The sequence below is a fragment of the Ceratotherium simum genome, chromosome 5, assembly GCF_057802395.1.
Source record: "Ceratotherium simum simum isolate JZ-2026a chromosome 5, ASM5780239v1, whole genome shotgun sequence".
NCBI lineage: Eukaryota > Metazoa > Chordata > Mammalia > Perissodactyla > Rhinocerotidae > Ceratotherium > Ceratotherium simum.
Genome location: NC_141904.1, coordinates 23,426,721 through 23,450,360, shown reverse-complemented (window position 1 = coordinate 23,450,360; position 23,640 = coordinate 23,426,721). Strand labels below are relative to the sequence as shown.

The 23,640-nt window shown below is 40.2% G+C and overlaps 1 protein-coding gene across 3 annotated transcripts in view; it reads left to right on the top strand.

The window, feature by feature from the left end:
- Nucleotides 1-23,640, top strand: part of TBC1D5 (TBC1 domain family member 5) — a 537,118-nt gene that overhangs the window by 500,449 nt on the left and 13,029 nt on the right. For all 3 annotated transcript variants that reach the window (XM_087430599.1, XM_087430597.1, XM_087430598.1), the window contains one exon: nt 11,643-11,742. In XM_087430599.1, coding sequence (XP_087286725.1) covers nt 11,643-11,742 — 100 coding nt within the window. The remainder of the gene's footprint in view (nt 1-11,642; nt 11,743-23,640) is intronic.

The following is a 23,640-nucleotide window of genomic DNA, read 5'->3' as shown; positions in this document are numbered from 1 at the left end:
CTTCCAGTAGTACTATGTTGAATAGAAGTTGTGAAAGCAGACATCCTTGCTTTGTTCCTGATCTTAGAGGAAAAGCTTTTAGTCTTCACCATTGAGTATGATGTTTGCTGTGGTTTTTTCATATATGGCTTTTATTATGTTGAGGTAGTTTCCTTCCATTGCTAGTTTGTTGAGTGTTTTTATCATGAAAGGGTGTTGAATTTTGTTGAATGCTATTTCTGCATCAATTGAGATGATCATGTGGTTTTTCCCCTCATTTTGTTAATGTGGTATATTACATTGATCAATTTTTGTATATTGAACCATCCTTGCATTCTAGGAATAAATCCCACTTGGTCATGGCATTTAATCCTTGTAATATGCTGTTGAATTTGTTTTGCTAGTATTTTGTTGAGGGTTTTTACATCAAAGTTCATAAGAGATATTGGTCTGTAGTTTTCTTTTCTTGTAGCATCTTTGTCTGGCTTTGGTATCAGGGTAATACTGGCCTCATAGAGTGAGTTGGGAAGTGTTCCCTCATCTTCAATTTTTTGGAAAAGTTTGATAGAATTAGTATTAGTTCTTCCCTAAAAGTTTGCTAGAATTCACCAGTAAAGCTATTGAGTTCAGGGCTTTTCTTTTTTGGGAGTTTTTTTATTACTGATTCAATCTCTATACTGCTTATAGGTCTATTCAGATTTTTTACTTAGTCTTGGTAGGTTTTGTGTTTCTAGGAATTTGTTCATTTCATCTAGCTTATCCAATTGGTTGGCATATGATTGTTCATCGTACTCTCTTATCCTTTTTATTTACATAGAATTGGTAGTAATGTCCCCGCTTTCAGTTCTGATTTTAGTAATTTGAGTCTCCTCTCTTTTTTTCTTAGTCCATTTAGCTAAAGGTTTGTCAATTTTGTTGATCTTTTCAAAGAACCAACTTTTGATTTTGTTTATTTTCTGTATTGTTATTCTATTCTCTATTTCATTTATCTCTGCTATAATCTTTATTATTTCCTTCCTTCTGCTGGCTTGGGGTTTAGTTTGTTCTTCTCCTAGGTTCTTCAGTTGTATAGTTAGGTTGTTGATTTGAGATCTTTCCTGTTTTTTAATGTAAGCATTTATAGGTATAAATTTCTCCCTTAACACTGCTTTCGTTGCATCACATAAGTTTTGATATGTTGTGTTTTTGTTTTCATTCATCTCTAAGTATTTTGTAGTTTCACTTACAATTTCTTCTTGGATCCATTGGTTGTTTAAAAGTGTGTTGTTTAATTTCCACAAATTTGTGAATTTTCTAGTGTTACATTTGTTGATTTTTAACTTTATCCCAGTGTGATCAAAGAAGATACTTTGTATAATATCTATCATCTTTTAAAATCTTTTGAGACTTAATTTGTGGCCTAACATGGTCTATCCTGGAAAATGTCCCATGTACACTTGAGAAGAATGTATATGCTATTGTTGTTGGATAGAGTGTTTATATGTCTGTTAGATCTAGTTGGCTTGTTGTTTGGCTTAAATTCTCTATTTTCTTACTTATCTTCTGTCTGGTTTTGTTCTATCCATTGTTGAGAGTAGGGTAGAGTCTCCAGCTGTTATTCTAGAAATGTCTATTTCTCCCTTCCATTCTAGGTGTGTAAATGTTTATAATTGTTATATCTTCTTGCTGTATTGAACCTTTAATTCATACATAATGTCTTATCTGAGTGTGGTTATCTTTCAGTTCATCTTACTTGGAGTTCATTAAGCTTCTTGCATGTTTATATTCATGTCTTTTCATCAAATTTGGAAGGTTATCAGCCACTATTTCTTTAAATATTCTCTCTATCCCTTTCTCTCTCCTCTTTTTCTGGGACTCCTCACAATGTGTATGTTGATTCACTTGATGATATCCCACAAGTCCCTTAGGCTCTGTTCACTTTTCCTCAGTCTTTTTTCTTTCTGTTCTTCAGACTCAATAGTTTTCATTGTCCTAACTTCAAGTTTGCTGATTCTTTCTTCTGCCTGCTCAAATCTGCCTTTGAATCCCTGTAGTGAATTTTTCATTTCACTTATTGTACTTTTCAGCCCCAGAATTTCTTTTCGGTTTCTTTTTAGGTTTTCTATATCTTTATTGATATTTCTATTTTGTTCATATATCATTTTCTTGACTTTCTCTGCTTTTTCCATTAGTTCTTTGAGCATCTTTAAGTTGATTGTTTTAAAGTCTTTGTCTAGTAGATCTGCCATCAGGTATTTTGCAAGAACAATTTCTGTTGATTTATGTTTTTCTTTGAATGAGCCTTACTTTTCTGTTTCTTTGTAAGCCTTGTGATTTTTTTTGTTGAAAACTGGACATTTGAATCTAATAATGTGGTAACTCTGGAAATCAGATTCTCCTGCTTTCCCAGGGTTTACTGGTTTTTATTATGGTGGAGTTTTTTGTTTGTTTGTTTCTAGGCTGTCTCTGTACCAAGGATCAGCCTGAGGTGTAAACTTAAGGTCTCCTCACATCTTTTCTGAACCTGTGCCTTTCCCTGGGTGTGCACAATCACTTTCCAGTTTTTTTCATATATGCAGTTGCTTTTTAATGTCCTAGTCTATAATGTCTGGCTCCCCAAAGGGGAAAAAGATAAAAATGAAGTGGGGGATAAAGGGTGCAGGTCCTTTAAATCCACTAGAAGTCACTTCAGCTGGGGCGGGGTTGGGGGTGGCAGGGGGTTGCAACAATGGGAAGTGGTGCAACAACGACCACCCTCCTCTCTGTCTGCAGCTCTGTGATCAGAAACAGCAACCAGCGATCAGAGCACAGACCCCTGATATTTAGAGAACAGGGTCATTTTTGCCCACCCTGGCTCCCATAAGCTGCATGCAAGCTGTTCCAGGAATGAGTGCACAGCTGCCTGCCACAGGGCTTTGGGTAGGGGATAGGTAACTGCTATTGTGCTAAGAACTGGAATTGACTGCAGTTTACCCTCCAAGCCTTTCCCTGGAAGTAGCCAGCTTTCAATAGACTCCGGCATTCCAAAATAGTTATATCAAACAGATTCTGACAGTGCAATTGTTGTCTCTTGGTGGAGATTCCTGGTGCTTCTTCCTATGCCATCTAACCCAGAGGCAATATTCTTGAATGTAGTGGTTTTTATTCAGCTTGCTGGAGGAAACTAAAGTATGAAGTCATACAAAATACTGTTGAGTTTAGGTCTTTGTGCCTTTGTTCTAGGCTACAATAGGAAGAAAGGAGCATCACCATTACAGCATGAAGTGGGGTGGGGAGAAAGGTCTCAGTGATTGTTATGAAAACCCTATTCTGAGGACATCTCTGCTGTCCTCGGGTGGTACGCATCTTAGTCGGGGTACATAGCACTGCCTCAGTGGCTGAGAAACAAGGAAGCCTGCTCTGTAAGTTCCGCTACTTGTTAGCTACCTAGCTATATTAAAGTCTATTTGTAAAATTAAGGGGTTTGAAATAAATTATCTCTAAAGGCAATTCCAGCACTGAAATTATGTGATTTGCTACCTTAAAATTTAACACCTTACGCATTGAATTTCAGTTCAAAATTTCTAAAGGCCTTTTCCATTCATATTTAACATGTTTGTTTACATCCTGTCTGAAAATGGGAACTGTTTTATTTACTGGGGAATTTGATAAGCATCTTTATTACTTTAAGTATCTTTAAGAATCACATTCTTGGGGCCGGCCCTGTGGCTTGGCAGTTAAGTGCACACGCTCCGCTACTGGCGGCCCGGGTTCGGAGCCAGGGCGCGCACCGATGCACCGCTTCTCCAGCCATGCTGAGGCCGTGTCCCACATACAGCAACTAGAAGGATGTGGAACTATGACGTACAACTATCTACTGGGGGGCTTTGGGGAAAAAAAAAGGAGGAGGATTGGCAATGGATGTTAGCTCAGAGCTGGTCTTCCTCAGTAAAAAAAAAAAAAGAGGAGGATTAGCACGGATGTTAGCTCAGGGCTGATCTTCCTCACAAAAAAAAAAAAAAAAAAAGAATCACATTCTTTCTAGACAGCCCGTAAAGAACAACGTCCATTGATGTTCCCACTTTAGGTGCCTAGAAAGAAAACCCTTCATCCTAAAAGTACTACTCAGGGTTTGCACATTGGACAAAATATTGTAATTACTTGCTTTTTCCAAGTTATTTAAGTTATTCTTACTGTTTAGTGTTGTTTAGAGCACAAATTTGTTTAGACTATTGTGTTGTTTAGAGTTTGCTTTGGAATCGATTTTGGTCACTTAGAAATATTAATACCTCTTTTTTCCCCTTGGTAATCACCTTTTACTTTTTTTTCCTTATTTTCTCTCTGTTATGTTATTGAATAATCATTTGATTTTTTTATTACAAAAGTATGTTCCAATTTCATTGTAGAAAATCCAGAAAAAATAAGCAAAAAGAAGGGGGAAAAATGACCTATCGTCCCACCATTTGGAGAATAACCAATATAAACACTTTGGTGAATAACTTTCCTTTTTAAAAAAAAAAAAAAACACTCATGCTTTACCTACTACTTTGTATCTTGTTTTCCCAATTAGTATATATATTATTGTTAAATGTTCTCCTATAAGAACATTTTAAGAAGTTGCATAATATTCTGTTTATGAATGTACTACAAGTTGCCTAAAGTCACCTATCATTGGACATTCAGGAGTGCTGTGGAATGTGTGTGTATGCAGGCTGTCATTGAATGTATGATGAATATCCTGGGAGTTATGTTTTTGCATGTATCCATAATTCCTTGGAATAACTTTATAGAATTAAATTATATTAATAATCTAGATGCAACAACAAAATGAACATTTATTGAGTGTTTGCCATGTGCCAGGCACTGTGCAAGATGCTTCATCTGGAAAATCTCATGTAATTAGTCCTCCAGCAATCATCTGAGGTAGGAATTATTTTTATCCACATTTTATAGACAGGAAACTGAGGCTCAGAGAGCTTTGCTGTCTGGTCAGGGTCACAGAGATGGTACATGCAGGCGTAGTATACACTGATTCTGGGGCTTGTGATCATATTCCAGCTTGCTCTTCAGCTCGTCTGTACTACTTTACACACCACTTATTTTTATACTCCTAAAAAGTCTTCTTTATGCTCCTCTTCTGTTTTTCTGGTGTCTTCCTCTGCTGATACCATATGTGCTGGCTTGGATTTCATTCACACCGTGTGTGTGTTTTGCCCTTGTGTACACCACAGCTTCCTCAGAACATCCGTGGCCTTCTCACTTTTTCTCCTTGAGACTTTCCGTTTCCTTCACTTCCCACTTCTTGTTCACCCATCTGCTCGAGAAAGACTGGGCGTCTTTCCTGTCTTCTGCTTGCTATATTTAGCCTGTTCCTGCTGCCTGCAGTCAGTATCAGTTCTCTTGTCTGCTTCTCTTCTTGTGATCTGAGGGCACTTGGATGCTTAGCAGATCTCCACCCTGGTACCCTTTGTGCCCTACTTTTCTCCCAAACCAAGGACCCTGGGGTTTTAATTGGTCCATGGACAAAGACACTGCTGCGGCCTGTATAATCCTCATGAGCGTGGTGCATGTTAGGGCCGTGACCACAGCAGTCTGCACGTCAGACCCCAGCTCTCAAAACATAGTTATCTGAAGTAAAAATGTAATAGGGATGAATGGGAAGAGCAGGAAGCCTTTCTGCAAAACCTCAGCTCCTGCTCTTCCCCATGCTCTGGCTCCACTCAGTGACCGGGTCTTTGCCCATGTCCCCCACTTTTCTGACTCCACTCCTTCGTCTACTGGGTCCCTGCCTCCTGAAACATCTTGATTCATCATTTCTTCTGAGCCAAGTCCCCCTTCACCTTTAAGACCCATCAAAAATGCTGCCTTTTTCCAGAAAATCTGCTTTTATTTCCACCTCTGCGAATTGAAAGTCATCTGCCCTCCCCAGAACTGTGACAGCTTCTCGTTCATATCTTTACAGAACTTACCTTACTGCTTTCTTGGCTTATGTACAGGTCTTACCTCCCTCTAGACTTGTAGAGGTTGGAATCCCTGTCTCATTCATTATTGCATTTCCCACAAGGCCTAACACAATACAAATGAATATATTTGTGAATAAATTAATAAGTGAATAAATAATCAACTACAAAATCTTGTTCTACTAAAGAAGAAATAGCAGTGAAGCGTTTAACAAAATTGACATATAAAATCATATATTGTAAAACAATTTAAACAACTAAGATGTATAATATTTGAGTAGAAGTGTAATGATGCATCAACTATTTTGGTGTGAATGGTGGTGGAAACACCACTTTTTAAAAAGCAAATTCAGAGCCAGCCCTGATGGTCTAGTGGTTCAAGTTCTGCACTCTCGCGGCTTCAGTGGCCTAGGTTTGTTTCCCGGTCGTGGAACCACACCACCCGTCTGTGAGTTGCCATGCTGTGGCAGCAGCTCACACAGAAGAACTAGAAGGACTTACAACCAGGATATACAACCATGCACTGGGGCTTTGCGGAGAAAAAAGAGGAAGATTGGCAACAGATGTTAGCTCAGGGCAACTCTTTCCCTGCAAAAAAAAAAAAAAATGCATTTCCTTAAAAGAAAAAGCAAATTCAAAGAAACGTTTCTTCGATCAAAATGAAAATCATTCAGCAAACAACAAAATAACACGGCCAATGATACCTGAATGTTTTTCAAGGAAAACAATTTAGTAAGCAATTTGGGATTAGGACTCAACATTGTAATTGGTGAAAGAAAACCGAGATATGAGGTTATTCATTGGAAGGGCAATAGTAATTAAGCATAAGAAAGAATGTGTACACAGGAAGAAACAAGAGTAGTGGGCCAAGTGACTTGGGTTCTCAAATAGCTCTCTAAACCTTGGCATACACTTCCAGAGAATGTAGCTTACAGAGGAGGAGACCATGTTTCATGTAGGAAATAATGAGAGAATCTGCCTCATAGGTTTGTTGTGAGAGTTAAATGAGTTAATGCATGCAAAGCTCAGTGCCTGGCATATTGTAATCGTTATAAAAGGGTGAGATGGTAGCTGTTTTTCTCTTCTGATGGAGTGGCCCTCATCGTCTTCCCTATGGGACTGCCAAGTACAGCTGGTGATATGTTACACACATTAGTCTGCATGTTGCCCTACTTCATAATCCTCCATAAGTTTCTTGCCTTGCACATCAATTTGCTATCCAAAACTTAAGACAGTGATGGGTTTTTAAGCCCTAATTAATCTTTCTCAGCTAAGCTACATAAAGGTTTTGAAACCAGAAACTAGTATTTTCCAACAGTGAATCATAAAACCCTGTACATAAAGTTCTTTTCACTGTATTGACCTGATTTTAAAAAATTATTTAAAAGAAAGAGTAATTGCCTTTATTGAGTACCTGCTCTGTGCCAGATACTCTCCATGTGTCCTCACTTCGCTGTCTCACCAATCCTGCCAAGGGGGTGAGAGGACCAAGAAAAGAAGGAACTTGTCCGAGATTATACAGCTAGTAACTGGCAGAAAGAGGGTGTGAACCCAGGTGTGTCTACTCCAGAATTCCATCCTCCCTCCTGTAACGGAAGGCAGAACATATATGCAAAAGTAAATATAACAAACATTTATCTTCAGTATCTTATTTATACGTAAAAATTGCACTAACAAGTTGTTTTCCTAAAACCTCAAGGCAATTAGCCAAGCATTTGTTTTTGATGACAGAGGACCGATTTAATGAAAACAAATGACTAAAGCTGTCAGTGTTTAAAGATTTTTATTTTATTTATTTATTTTTCCCCCCAAAGCCCCAGTAGATAGTTGTATGTCATAGCTGCACATCCCTCTAGTTGCTGTATGTGGGACTCGGCATCAGGATGGACGGAGAAGTGGTGCCTCGGTGCGCGCCCGGGATCCGAACCCGGGCCACCAGCATCGGAGCGCGCACACTTAACCACCAAACCACGGGGCCAGCCCGCTGTCAGTGTTTAAAGCATGTTAGTTGGAAGGAGTGTAGAGCATGAGAAGCTAAGATAGAAATGTAAAGTTGGTTCCCACACTTCTAGAAGCTTGATTCTTGGCTCTTTCTTTTATCTGTAATTATATAATATAGTGAAGAATAAATGACAAGCCACCCTTTTGCCTCCAAGTGATCCATTTCTATTTATAAAATCTGAGTGATAGTTGAAGGGTTTAGGAATATTTTAAGATTAAGCAAACTCTAGAGAGATAATACACTGGATTTTAAACTTCCAAATGGAAGAGGTTCTTGGGCCCCTCAACCTGTTTCAACCAGAATGCTCCTCTTATCTCATATATTGGGCTTTTGTGTGAGCTTTCTTTTGAAAAAAAGGTTTAAATGAGTGAAAGTTGCCATTTTCTACAGTGTAGATTTCGTTTGTATTGAGGTTTACTTGGGATTTAGGCAAGAAAGATGCTCTTCACTTGCCACCAGAGCCCAAAGCAAAATTGCAAACTTGAAAAATTGTGTTTTTATATCCCCACATGCTCACCCAGCAAGTGCTTCGGGCTGCCATGCATTTGTGCAAATTGTGCACTGCACACTTGTGCAAATTATGCACTGCAGTCTCATTGCATTTTTTCTTACAATATTGTTCTTGCTAGCACAGTCAAGCGTTTTGAGAAAGGGACCCCCTTTGAGCTACATACTTCCCTCCAGCTGTTCAACACCTCACAGCCAACAGGCCTGGCCTGTCTCCTCTTGAAGTGTCTCCTCTCAAGCTCTTCTTCCCTCCCAGCAATTAAAAAGAAAACAAACTGAATAAAATAAATCCATTTAGGTAGGAATGACTGCTAGGGATTAAAACTCCCAAGGGCTTTTGCATTTTAAAGGAAGTGATTGCTTAATCCAAATTAAACTAATACAGAGAATAAATAGAGAAGACGTCTTTAAACCAGGAGGCAGTGCATTCCTAGTGCCGCTCTTTGCTACTACGGGCTCTCAGCAGGCCAGTTGGTAGCCACATGCAAGGAGAAACTCAGCCCACAGCTGGGCCCCCTTCTTTTAAAAGACTGCCAAGCTCTGGCCTCAGTACAGTTCTAGACTCATCCAGTTGGGTGTGTGTGTGTAACACATTGCAAAGATGACTTGTTCAGTAGAAGGAACAGGAGGCAGGGACCAGGATTTCCAGAGCAATTTTTCTTATTTCATTATAAGACTTCTGTGTACTCTACCTCATACTCTAGTAATTTATATAAGTTTTTTATTCCAACTACACACTTGTAAGCTCCTTGGGAGAAAAGTCTCTGCCTTTTACCTTCTGCCGAGAGTGCTGAATTTAGGCCCATACTGGTTAGCGGACTGCTTATGGTTACATGGCTTGTTAATGGCAGGACCAGAAATAGAACTCAAATTTCCTCACGACATATACCAATCTAGTGCTCTTTCTGTTCAACCACTGTTTCAGTTTTCTGTTGCTGCATAACAGCTGCTCCAGAATTCCACTCCTTAAAACAACAGCACTGTTATTCTCATAGGTTTGTGGGTCAGGCATTGGGACAAGGCTTGGTTGGGCTTTGTTCTGCTCCACACGGTGTTGACTGGGTCACTCACTTGGCTGCCTTCAGCTGGGTTGGGCTGAAAGGTCCAGGAGGACTTCATTCGCATGTCTAGAATCTCAGTGCTTCTCCTGTGGCCTCTTTCTCTCCATATTTTCTCTCCTCTCTTTCAGTATTCTAGCCTGACCTTCTTTACAACACGGTAGCTGTCTTCCTCTAGTGAAAGCAGAAGTTGCAGACCTCTTACACTAGCCCAAAACTGGAACAGTTTAACTTCTGCTGTATTTTCTGGATCAAGGCGATTCACAAAGCCAGCCTAGATTCAGGGGGAGGGGAAAGAGAAACTACCTCTTGATGAGTGGAACAGCATGTACAATAAAGGAGGGAAGGAATTGATGGTAGCTGTCTTTGGAGACTAACCACAACCATAGTTAACAACAGTTGTAGCCTTCTTTCTCTAATTCCTACCGTGTCCTGATAGGGCAGGGTAACTCAAGCCTGTGCGGAAATAAAGGAGAAAAAAGATAAGAAAAATGCCCTAAAACAGCCTATTCTTTTCCACCTTAAAGCTCAGCCGAAGAGTTAGGAAAGTGGCACCATCTCCCTGTAGGCCCCTGTAATCATCCCCTGGCTGAGCATCTTCTGGGGGCATTTGTCCTTATTTGAGTATCAGAGGGGAGGCTGCTGCACTTTGTGGTATATGTAAGGAGAATGGTTAGTGCTACTGTAATCCTACAGCGAGCATTTCACAGTAATTTTTTAGAGCTACTGCTATGTCTGTTTTGTGTCAAGCATTTATTTATTTATTTATTTATTTTTATTTTTATTTTTTTTGTGAGAAAGATCAGCCCTGAGCTAACATCCATGCCAGTCCTCCTCTATTTGCTGAGGAAGACCAGCCCTGAGCTAACATCTATTGCCAATCTACCTCCTTTTTTTCCCTTTTTCTCCCCAAAGCCCCAGTAGATAGTTGTATGTCATAGTTGCACATCCTTCTAGTTGCTGTATGTGGGACGCCGCCACAGCATGGCCTGACAAGCAGTGCGTTGGTGCGCGCCCGGGACCCGAACACGGGCCGCCAGCAGCGGAGCGCGTGCACCAACCGCTAAGCCACGAGGCCAGCCCCCTGTGTCAAGCATTTTAATATATTCTTAAGGGCTCATTCTCCAGGCAGCAGTTAGCAATACTTTCCAGTGCTGCATATGTGTGTTGCTAAAATGGAATACACCTACAAGTAACCTTTTCAACTGTTAATTTCCATCTATAAGTCAAATTATACTCAGTCTTTAAGAAAAAGCATATCTCAGTAAGTCTCTCTTCCCTTCTTCAATGACACAGAGGATTCTTATGTGAAAGGACAAGCATCTAACACTAGAAAATCAATTTTCTAGCCTATTTCAGCTCTGGCAACATCCTTTTTTTGTATTCTAGCTAACTTGATTTAAAATATCCTACATAATGAGGATTATTCTCTTTCTCTGAGAAAAACTTCCATAATCTTCTAAATTTCCTTGGGAAATTTTTTGTGTGTATTATTTTTTCCTTTTAAAAAACCAGACTTTATTCCTTTGTTGCAGTTAGATTGTCTTTTACCGTTTAGATAATTACTTAACTCAGAGTGTTTTTCCTAGAAACAATCAAATAAATAAAACGGTCTAGTTTCATATCCAGAGAGGAAATGTGAGAGCAGCTATTTATGGGCTGTGGGGGCAAAACTGTTCCAAGTACTTTGGGAAATATCACATTTTAAGAGATTATCATTGTCTAGAAAATGATGAGATTTGTCTTCTACAAATGGAAATCTTTGGTTTCCCAAATGTGTGTGAGAGAAAACGTAATGTTTTTCTAACAGCTGCCTAGGGAGCGTGGTTTGCCGAAATCCAATTTACTCTACCAATTTGTGTGGCTCAATAGTTATTAAAGATATTTTATGAACTTTTTTTTATACAAGTTTGTGTGGGTAAGCATTTACACATGGCACAAAGCTAGCATTCAGTTAGGAAAAGTCCAGATTTTTTTAAAACTCCATTTTACCCTTTCTCTATTTTGTTGGTGGTGGCAATGGGGGGTTTGCTCTTGTTTATTTGCTATTTTCTTTTGTTTTGTCTAGGACTGAAAAGACATTGTGCCTTTTTAAAATAGTCCAGATCATTTGGAGAACTTTGGGGATTTTATTTGAATTTTTTTTTATTTTCATTATTTTTACCCCCTTCATTTTAGGAAGAAGAATTAGAAGCCCAAATTTCCTTCCTTCAAGGACAGTTGAATGACCTGGATGCCATGTGCAAATACTGTGCGAAGGTGATGGACACTCATCTTGGTGAGTGAACTGCTTTGGCCCTGGGAACAGTGATAGTCCTAACAGCAATAGCACTAGGCCCTGTGTTGAGTCTTTACATGAGTTACTCATGTCATCCTCACAGCAGCGCTGTGGTAGAAATACTCTAACTGTCCACATCGTACAGGTGAGGAAACCGAAGCATGGAGAGATTAATAAAATTTCCCAAGATTATATCACTAGTAAGGGGAGTAGAAATTCAAAATGGAGCATTCTGGCTTTAGATTTCAACTTTTCATTGCTACACTGCCCTTTGTAAATATCTACTTCAAACTAAAATAAAATGTTGAGCTTTCAAGATCAATAGTTAGCTCTACTGTTGTGTCAACCCGTCTATAATCACAAATGTGATTATTATTTTAACAATGCTTTCTTTATTATTTTAAATGTGTGTTTTTAGCTACCTGCCTGAAATGCATATCAGGATCACATGACCTTCTCTTACTTCTGACTATGGTTATATTCTAAGAAATGTCCTAGTTTGAAGTTTAGTTTACATGTGAGTCATACATATGTCACATTAGAAAGTCTTCAGGCACTACTGTCTCTACAGTTGTGGAAGTTCTGTATTTTGTATGAGAAATAGTCTCTGCTGGATCACATGTGTATTGCTTCAGTAACTCCATGCTGCTTGCAAAAGCTTTTATAATGCATATTGTTACTATTTTTCAGCCCACTTGTGGACATCCTGTCTTTCTCCACTCTCCAGTGTCTCAGCATCCGTAGTTTGGGAACAAATAGGAAAATAGTGGAATTGGGCAATATGCTGCTCTGTGAGTGTGGAGAAATGGCAATACAAAGCATTGTAAGAAATCAGGATGCATCCCACCTGTGAATAGGAACCAAAGAGAATCCACCAAAGCCCCTTCCCACTAGCAGGGGTTCTGAGAGTGGCCCATCTCTGGGGCCGTCGCTGAAGGTGGACTCTCTACCTCAGACTCCTTCTGTCTCTAAGCCTGTTAGGTCATGAGTCCATTGCATGTGGCCAAAATGGCTGTCATTTGGGTATAGCCTAAACCATCCTGGCCTCTAGCAAGTAATAAATGTTCTCTTATGGATTTGGAGAGCTGCTGACCTAAGTGGCTGGCTGCCTACTAGTGTCTTATTAGGCAGCTGGCTGGGCCCTGTTCTGTCCTCAGCCTTATTTCTACTCTCTTGACACTCTTTCAAAGAAAGGACTCAAGAAGAGGAAACAGCAAGAGAAACCCTGCTAGATGCTCCAAATGGTAGTATCCTTATCACAGCAAAAAACATTACCTGTCACGTCTGACTCAACCACCTTCAAAACTCTATTTATATGCTTCATGATCATTTAAAAAAATTCTTATAGAACTAAGTTTATATGAACCTCATCTTGTAGCATCACACTTTAGAATGCATAAAAAAGAAGTAGTGAAGAGAGAGTTTATATATAAATAACTAATTTTAATTAATTATCATTTTAATTTTAAGCAGTGTGTGTACATGTATGTGTATGTGTACACACGCCATGTGTATTTTTTTGCTTCTTTGTCTATGTGGGTGACTTTTGCATTACTTGATTTTGGTTTTGACCAAAGCAGGAGAACAAAGGAGTGACTGAGAGAAAGATTTACTAGAACTCTAGAAAATCCTTTTAGGAAATTTCCAAGTTGTTTGGTCCACATAGCAGCTTTTAAAGCAGCTTTACTTAAGCCTCATCATTTTCAAACAGCTTTTGCTCTGACTTTGGTCTTTCAGTCAGCACTAAAAGAGCATTTTCTCTTTGCATGGGAGGGGGAAACACTTGAATTAAATAACAGCCCCTACCAGCTGTGAATTTTCAACTAACCACAGAACTAGATTTGTTTTTGCGTGTACGTTTCACTTTCAGCCAGAATCCTTTCACAGGGCTGTCGACATCTTTCACCATATAAACAGCGTGACTGCATGTTTAAAGTAGGGTTGAGGGATGCTACAAAGAATTCCTGGCCCGGGGCCCACAGATGCATTTTATTTCATCTGCATCTTATAACATTGGTTTAGTAAAAGGTGTTCCTATGCTATAGGCAATTTTGACTCTAAGCAAAGATTTGAGGAAAACACAAAAATTAATTTAAGATGAAGCTCTTGATTCACTTTTTGACTTCTTATACTTCCTTTAAAAATGACTTCTACCCTACTATTTTTTCCATATGATGTTTTCTATTTTTCCTGATTATTAAAGTAGTACAAAATTGGAAGAACTACGGGAGAAAATATTTGCAAATCATGTATCTGATAAGGGGTTAATATCCAAACTATATTAAAAAAAACTCATACAACTTAATAGCCAAAAAAAAAAATCCAATTATAAAATGTGCAGAAGATCTGAATAGACATTTTTCCAAAGAAGACATATAAATGGCCAAGACATACATGGAAAGTTGCTTGACATCACTAATCATCAGATAAACACAAGTGAAAACCACAGTGAGATATCACCTCACACCTCTTAGAATGGCTGTTATCAAAAAGACAAGAAATAACAATTGTTGGCAAGGATGTAGAGAAAAGGGAACCCTTGTGCACTGTTGGTGGGAATGTAAATTGGTTCAGCCACTATGGAAAACAGTATGGAGGTTCCCCAAAAAATTAAAAACAGAACTACCATATGATCCAGCAATTCCATTTCTGGGTATTTACCTGAAGAAAACGAAAATGCTAACTGAAAAAGATACATGCACCCCCATGTTCACTGCAGCATTGTTGACAATAGCCAAGATATGGAAACAACCTGTGTCCATCGATGGATGAATTGTTAAAGAAAATGTGGTGTGTGTGTGTGTGTGTGTGTGTACATACACAATGGAATATAATTCAGCCATAAAAAAAGAATGAAATCTTGCCATTTGCAACGACTTGGATGGATCTCGAGGGCATTATGCTAAGTGAAGTAAGTCAGAGAAAGACAACATATGATCTCACTTACATGTGGAATCTAAAAACAAAAAAACAAGCTCATAGATACAGAGAACAGATGGGTGGTTGCCAGAGGCAAGGGATAGGAAGTGGGAGAAATAGGCGAAGGGGGTCAAAGGTACAAAAGTCCAGTTACAAAATAAATAATCCTGGGGATGTGATGTACAGCATGGTGACTATAGTTAATAATACCATATTGCATATTTGAAAGTTGCTAAGAGAGTAGATCTTAAGAGTTCTCATCACAAGAAAAAAAAATTTTTTTGTAACTGTAAGGTGATGGATGTTAACTAGACTTACTGTGGTGATCATTCCACCATGTATACAAATATCTATCGAATCATTATATGGTACACCTGAAACTAATGTTATATGTCAATTATACCTTAATTTTTAAAAAATGGAACAACTGAAATAGCCATTAGTAAGTGATTGATTATAATGTAGTAATGCAATCTTTATAAAGATTAAAATACTTCTTTATTAACATAAGGAGATATTCATGATCTATTAAGTGAAAAAAGCAGGTGGCAGAATAGTATATGTTTGATATGAAAATCACTGTTGACAGTGGTTGCCTGAGTGAAAGAAGATTGTAGAGGGACTTTCCAAGGGACCTAATCTTCTACGCTTGGAAAATGCAAGACCCTCACTGAGAATCTGTAGATGGCTTAAGTGTATGTGACGGGCACCTGGGGGTCAGTCTTTACACTGCAGGCGGGAGTCAGCTGTAAGAGCGGCTGGAGGGGTATCTGAGAAGGAGAGACGGCCTCATGGAGCATCAAACAGACACAGGGTGGAAACCAGGCTCCGTCACTTCTTAGCTCAGCCTGCTTATGATTGTGTCTTCATATATAAAGTGGAGATACAAATATCTATCTTGCCAGTTTGTGGCCAGAATAATATATTTTTAAAGCCCAGCATAGGGTGTAGCCCAAATGTGTATTCAACACAAATCCTCTCTTTCTCCTTAACTCTTAACTGTTCCTTCTCAGGGACGAGCCTGAGAGACTCATCCAGCCCATGACCAGAGAGCTGAGTAGTAACTTGTCTGGGGCCCCACAACTAGTTAGTTGTGGAAGGGCTGGGACCAGTACCACATTAACCAGCACCTAACTGAATATTCCTTTATCAAATAATGCAGAAAGACGCTGGAATTGGGGATCTGCTGGTCCTCAGGTTAGGTGTGTGAGCTCTTTGAGCAAGAACAGCTTGATCAGAACTGAATGGTGCTCTCCACTCCTTGTCATGAGCACTCCAAGCCTCCGTGATGCCCGGGGCCACAGGCTACCGAGCTGGCTGTGAGAACTGCCTCAGAAACTTATTCTAGGAGTTATTTCTCTGTATCCCTTTCTAATGTTAACTATTTTCACTAAGTTCCTTTCATTTCAAGAGAATTCCATGTCACCCTATGTATTCATCAGACATGCAGTAATATCTTAAAATGTCAAGTACGGTTCAAGCCTATTTTTATAACTGATAGAACAAATATAGAGAAAAGCCTCTCAGTTAGAAATTATATAAAAGCATTTGTTCAAATGGTCATTTAATTATAAAGGTAATAAAATTGACAGGTTAGCAGTATTTCCTTATGGTTCTGGAACCCAAAATTGAAAGATTTTGTTTTATCAACACTTTACCAAAATGCTAATTTTATTGCCTTCACATAATTGAACTATTTGAATTCAAAGATTTAGAGAGAGGAATTGAGAATACGTGTTTTATTAAATCTAAACTTTTCCTGTCAACTTCAGAAGACTTTTTTTACGTGTTCATTTTTCTGTTGCTATAGTTACTCCCCTTCCTGTCATTCTGATAGTTGAGTTGAAAGCCATTGACAGTGTTACCCTCCATGGCTGTGCTCAGGCTATTTTTAGATTTGCCGTACTTCACACGTAATTGCACGCGGGTGAGCAGCTTCCACTTCTCTGTTCATGAGCAGCTGGGCTGAGCTGCCAGCTGTTTACGGGGGTGTGAGCTGCTCACCCTGCTGGCCTCCAATGCCCACACCTGCCTGCTCCCACTGGAGGTATTTCCATTCATCTGTTTGGTGTTTAGACACTGGTTTCTAGCAACTTGCCCTTTCATTGGTGGTTCAAACACAATGGGAGAGTTAAATGCAGTGAATTAAGGGAAATTAGGTTTCCCATGCTCTTGTTGAGAGTACTGTAGCTCCTAGGATCTTGGAATGTTAAAGATGTGGAAGTCCTAAAAGCCGTCTGAACTGTTCTTCATTTCACAGATGAGAACACCAAGGCCCGGGAAGGATGATTGACACACAGCTAGCTAGCACCCAGGAGTCCAGAGCCGAATCCAGGCCTTGGCTTCTCTTTCACTGATGCTTCTACCCAGGCCACACTTGAATCAGTAGTTGGATTTCAGATCTTCTGCTATTTTATTGCACATATCATTACTGATTTTGCACTTGTCATAATATTTATGCCAGAATTAGCTATAAGAGGAGGCCAGTTTTGAAAATCAGTTTATTTGCCTCTGCAAGAACTTTCTGATTTTCTGATGTTTATAAAAACAACTTTCAATAGATGTCTTTGGAAGTGTTCAATAAGGCAATTAACTAATGACATTTGAAAAACAGAACAGAAAATGTGATCACCAGACAGCTTTCTCTCTGTCAACCACACTGTGATAAAAGCTTTTCATAGTTATTTTAAGAATTTTAAGTACTGCATTTAATTATGAGTAGCATAGTCCTCTATAAAAGGAAACGATACACTTCACCTGAGGATCTTATTAAAAATGCAGATTTTGATTCAGTAGGTCTGATGTAAGTCCTGAAGTTCTGCATCCTAACAGCCCCCTGGTGACCTGATGTACGGCCCCAGGCTCCTTCAAGCAGCAAGGAGCAAGAGAACTTAAAATTATTTGGGCAAAATTAAATTAATGTATTCATAAGCCTATTGGTATATTCATAACCCCACACTTCAAGCACATGTGCAGCTAAACTCTGTGGGCGGAGAGCTCACAACCTCCCCTGGCATTCTGATGTAGCTTTCAATCATCTGAAATTCAGTTCTTTTTTCAGCCTCTCTGAACTTGTTCTATTCTAGTGGAAGTCTTTTTCCCCCCGGTTTTATTGTCAGAAGACTTGAAACAATTGGTCAGCATCTTCCTTGTATCAACCCCCTACCTATTTAGGAAAACTTAGCAAACTATACACTATCTTATCCTTTCCCAGGCTAAGATATCACAACTCTGATCGCATGGCCTCAATACAGACTATACTTCCATCATTTTGTTTTCCATTTTCTGGCTTTCTCCCATTTTCCCACATGTTTTTCCACAGGAGGAACCCAAATTAAATATCTTTCCCTCTCTCTCTTTTTTTAAATATAATTCCCAAATCATTACTCTTTCTAAACTGTCTATGCATAGCCTGTCCTCCCCGCTCCATACCATACTGCCTCTCCATGTCCTCCAGTCCCAGCCCTCTCCAGCCAATGACCTGATAGGCAAAAGACTTATCCACCTATCTCTGTGGAAAGAGGCTTGCTGCCAGTTGCTCAAAAGCTCAAGGACTTGGTGCCGGACCAAAAGCTCAAGGACTTGGTGCTGACGGTGAGCGTCCCATGCTGAGTGAGCATAAGGGCTTGTGAGTAGGGGAAGGTGAAGCCCAAGATAAGAAGGCTAATGTTCATTGCCTTGGGCCATATTTAAATCCCTGCTGAGGAGTGGCACTTAACTTTCACTAGATCCTCTTGTCAGCAAAACTTTTATGGCCTGAAATTCACAAAAAAAATATCCATCTTAAACCCAGTTCAAAGAGTCTTATTTGACTAAATGATGTAATTTCAGGACAATCTTAGCCAAACTGCCCTCCTATCTCATTGCTCCCAAATGAGAGGGCACAATGGCAAAACCCCAGGAGATTTCCTATAAGTAAGGGCCTAGCTATGTTTCTGCTTTTATTTTTAGAAGTACATATTCTGGCAAAGGGATCTAACCATTACTGGAGCTTAGAGAGCTTTTAAGTTTAAAAATGTATGTAAAGTCTCTTTTTCTGGTTGACCCTAAGGTAGCAGCCATATTATGATAGATTTTACTGTAAGGATCATCCTTCCATGACACTCTCTGGCTGACAGGGTGTGTAAATCCTAAGAGAATAATACGCCAAACAGTAGAGATCAGTAAACATTTGGAACACTGTGCTATAAACACACTCAGTTCACTTAAGAAAACTACTTATTGGCCCGACGACTAATCTTAATTGTAATACACATATTTTCTTACTCTTACTCTTGGATTTTCCTAAGTAACGCTCCTCTCCCAGTGCTGAGTTTAGGATCGTCAGCCATTCTGGCAGCTGGATGCAAAATAGGACCCTTGATTATATTGTCTTTGTGATCTGCTTTTTGGTTTTTAGGAATATACTGAGCATGAAGCACCTGACTCAGTACTTGGCTCTTAATAGACCATCAGTGAGTGTTATTTCCCTTCACCTGCCCCTACCTCTTCTCAAGGCAGGATCTGGTTGATCATGTTAGTATCTCTTAATTCTTCATCTGAGAAATATCTCACATACATCAATTCCTCAGGAGATAAAAATCAGCCCTAATGCTGGTGGGAAAGCCTCACATTGGTCATTTGGCCAATATTTACTGAGTACCTGCTCTCTGATGTAAAAATAGGTTCTAGGAGAGGTAGGTTGGGAGTAGGGTGAAGTGGTGTTCTAAAATTGAGCTCAATATGTATGGAAGAGGTGAGTAAAACTTCAAAGTAGGGAGAGAGAGCAAAAGAGAATGTACCTCATTAGAAATACCTAAAGTAACACATAGCTTCACATGAAGCAAACCGATGTCCTCCCAGAGTACCAGTGATCTCAGAAACATTGGCAGGGACAGGTGGGGTTCCAAAGTAAAGAGGGATCTAGTGAACAGAGTACCACATGTGGAACCAAAATACCTTGAGTCCAGGATTTGTCATGTAGAACTGTGCAGTTTCAGGACACTTTCCATCTTTGAGCTTCGTCTGTGAATTGTAGTTCCAAGAGTAAAAGATGAAGTAGGAGGGAGGCCAACAACTGGATGCTTTCAGAGGGAAGACTGTTAATAGGAAGCTGATGCGTGAACACAGTTTTAAGGTGGACTTTGAAGAAAAGGAGGGATGTAGTGTTATAAGGAGAATGGGAGGGCCTTCTAGAAGGGAAATGGCATTTGCAGGGACACACAGAAATGCACACTGTGTATTAAAGGAAGTATTTGACGCCTACAGTCTTCTCCAGACCTGCCTTTTCCCAAGATCTGGACAACTATGGCACACACTCTGAGCAGAAATGCCTTTGCTAACAGGCCAGCCGAAGCCAATAGTAACAAAGTACAGGTCTGCCCCCCTCCTTGACTGATGGCCACCTCTTTAACCACTGCCACTCTGGGCATACATATGACCCTAGGTCAGCCCTACACGTAACCCCTCTATTTTGTAACAGCCTGCATATTTCCCCTTTAGAGTCTGGGGAAGTCCATTATGTGAGATTGTCAGAGGTCAGGGTAATTAAATCTCTATCAGAGATGAGAGATCATCAGAGAGCAGAATCTACTTACGTGGGTATTTAAGGAACTAGAGAAGGAAAAAAAAATACTAAGCAATAATAGTAATAGTGAGGCAGTATGCTAGAAGGGGACTGCTTTGTTTATCTCACCTAATCTCTCCAACAACCCTGTGAGATAGGGATTACCCCCATCTCACTGATGGGTTTAGTGACACAGGGATCACAGCCCAAGGTCATCAAAGTCCAAGCTGATGCTAGTGGCAGTGTTCCAGAGAGGTCTAGTAGGAATGATTGGGCAGTCAGTTTTACATATGGGTGACTTCCTATTGCTGGCTGACCTCACTTAGGTCAGTGCCACCACTTAATAAAGGGCACTGGCATCTCGAGGCAATCGAGTCAGTGCCAAGACCCCGTCAGTGCCTCTTCATGTCTCCAGCCCCTCCATTAGTGCCGTATGCATTGAGGGCTAGGAGTCCAGACCATCTGGGATCGCATCCTAGCTCCACCACTTCCCAGTCGTGAGATCTCGAATAGCAGACCTGGCATTTTTGAGCCCGGCTCCCTTTTCTGTAATAGGATGATGGTCCTCATCTAGAACTGTAGTTGGGATATCAGATGAGGTAAAGTGGCCACCGAGAAATGAAAGCTACTGGGTCCTGAGCTTCTCATGGGTTAGGTGCTGTGCTAATGTATTTATTCTTCACAGTAATCCTGTGAGGAAGTTCTGTTATTCCCCCTCAGGCACAAGGGCGTTAAATAACTTGCCCAATTGCACCTCCTCTATGGATAAATGTTCTGCTTTTGTCCCCTTTCCGCTATCCTTCTTCATGCATATAGGCTTATGTTACCTTTTGTACCAGCCATTTAAATGAAAACTTTTATTCTAGCATTGAAGAAAATAAGGTTTTTAAGAAATTGAAAAAGTAGTTGTGTGCCATTTCCGTTACCCTCAGAGTTAGCGATCAATTTTTGTGGCATTGACATTTCATTAAAAATAGTGGAGTCACCATGAGATTGTTATGTTGATAAGATTTTTGTGTAATTTCCACAGAAGTGGTTAGTTATGTGAGGTTTTCCCCATTAGTTGCAGTGCTTTAACATTTATAGTATATAATACATAGAAGGAGATTAAAAGAATGTCATCTTGCTTCTACACAGAAACAAAAAGAAAGAGCCTTTATATCATAATTTATTCTGCCTCTTGTTACGAGGAAAAATAGGCATTACATTGGAAATTTAAACATTTCACATTTCTGCCTTTAATATTTTAAGGCATGAAAAGACATGATTATGTTTTTCTTTTTCTATATGTAGGTGCAACTTACTTAAAGCCATAGATTTGTTACTGAGACATTATACATTAGTATGTATTAGTAGAATGTTCATAAATGCTACCTTAAATCAATATATAGTGGAACTGGTTAGGCAAAAGATTTACATAGTCAGTACTTGGTTAGTAAAATAAAAATTCTTCTATTCAAAACATTTAACAGCCTCTGAAGGTGCCCTTTTGTTTTAATTTGGATTTCTATACCCTGGCTTTCTTAAAGCGAGACTAGTTGGCTTAGTTGATTATAGGAGAGGTTCACTTAAAATTAAGTGAACATTTTATGTGTATGTAGGTTTTCAGGGGAGAAGGTCCTGGTTTTCATCAGATTCTAAAGGTTATCATTGATCCTATCCAAAAATTAAGGCTGCAGAATTGCTAGGGGAGGGTACACAGCAATGATACTGAGGCTCTGGGCTCTCCTCCCTCCCTGGCTGAGCCCTTGGCTGCCCACGGTACACATCAGGCTGGAGCCAGCCTGGGACTTGAATCATATTCTGCAGGCAGGAGAGGAGTGGGCGGGGCTCTTTTGTCCCCTTTCATTAGAGGAACTAGATGATTTTCATTCTGGATAACAGGCAGTAGCTGCTGTACTGAGTCAAATAATGTTCCCCTTAAATTCATGTCCACCCAGAACCTATGAATGTGACCTTATTTGGAAATAGGGTCTTTACAGATGTAATCAAGTTGAGATGAGGTCATACTGGATTAGGGTAGGCCTAGGCTGTAATCCAATGACTGGAGTCCTTATTAAAAGAGGGAAATTTGGACACAGACACACAGGGAGAGTGCCACGTGATGAAGAAGACAAAGCCAAGGAAAGCCAAGGATTGTCGACAACTGCCAGAATCTAAGAAGAGGCAAGGAATGGGGCCGGCCCTGTGGCTTGGCGGTTAAGTGCACAGGCTCCCCTGCTGGCAGCCCGGGTTCGGGCACCGTTTCTCTGGCCATGCTGAGGCCGCGTCCTGCGTGCAGCAGCTAGAAGGATGTGCAGCTATGACATACAACTATCTACTGGGGCTTTGGGGGAAAAAATAAATAAATAAATAAAATTATTAAAAAAAAAAAAAAGAAGAGGCAAGGAAGAATGCTTCCCTAGAACCTTTAGGGAGTGTGGCCCTACCAACCTTGACTTGGGACTTATAACCTCCAGAACTGAGAATAAATTTCTGTTGTTTTAAACCACCCAGTGTGTAGTACTTTGAAACTAATACAGCTGCTGCTAATAACATAAACCCAAAAATAGTAGGATAAACAAATCAGGAGGTTATTTTTTTCTTAAAGAAAAGAAGCCAGAGGTGGGCAGTCTGAGCAGGGATGGCAGCAACATGATGTGCCCAGTGCCCCAGGCGCCTTCGGGCTTTCTGCCTGCTGTCCTTAAGCTGTGACCCTCATCCGCATGCTGGCATTCCAGGCAGCAAAACTGGGGAGAGTAAAGACACAAACTGAGTCAGTCCCCCATGAGGAGCTTTCCAGAAGCTCCATCCAGGGATTTCTCTTATACTTCATTAGCCAGAACTGTGTCACATGACCAACCTTGGCTGCAAGGGAAGGTGCGCACAGTGCCGCCCTGAATAAAATCTGGGACGTGTTGGTGTGGAAGGAGTGGAGGGTAGAGTTGGGGTAGCCACCAGCAGCTCTGCCACCTCTGTAGACCTAAGAGGCAGTGCAGTAGGGAGGATCTAGAGTTGGTGGCTGCTCATGGTCTTATCAAGAGGGAGCACGTGGGGGGATGTGGCCTTTAGAACATGGGGCATCATTCCCCCGTAGGCCTGTAACAAGAAGACAACAGGTTTCTCTTGTTCCATCTTCCCAATACACCCATATCTTCTGCCTTCACCACCACTCCCCTTTTCGACCTACCCCTGCAAGCATCACCACCAAGACTCCTGAGTATATGCGTTTGTGGCAGGCTCACAGCAAAACAGGGCATCTAAGAGAAGATGGCTAGGGCGTCTTGGTTCAGGGGATTTTCAGGCAACATGGCCAGTTGGATTTTGTAAGATCTCAGGTGGGCACTGATACTTTTGTAGAGAGATAGTAATGTTACCAAACCAAGTGGGGTTGCCTCCTGGTGAGTTAAATAAGACTCTACACCAGTGGAAGTTGTCTCACAAAGTAAAGTGTA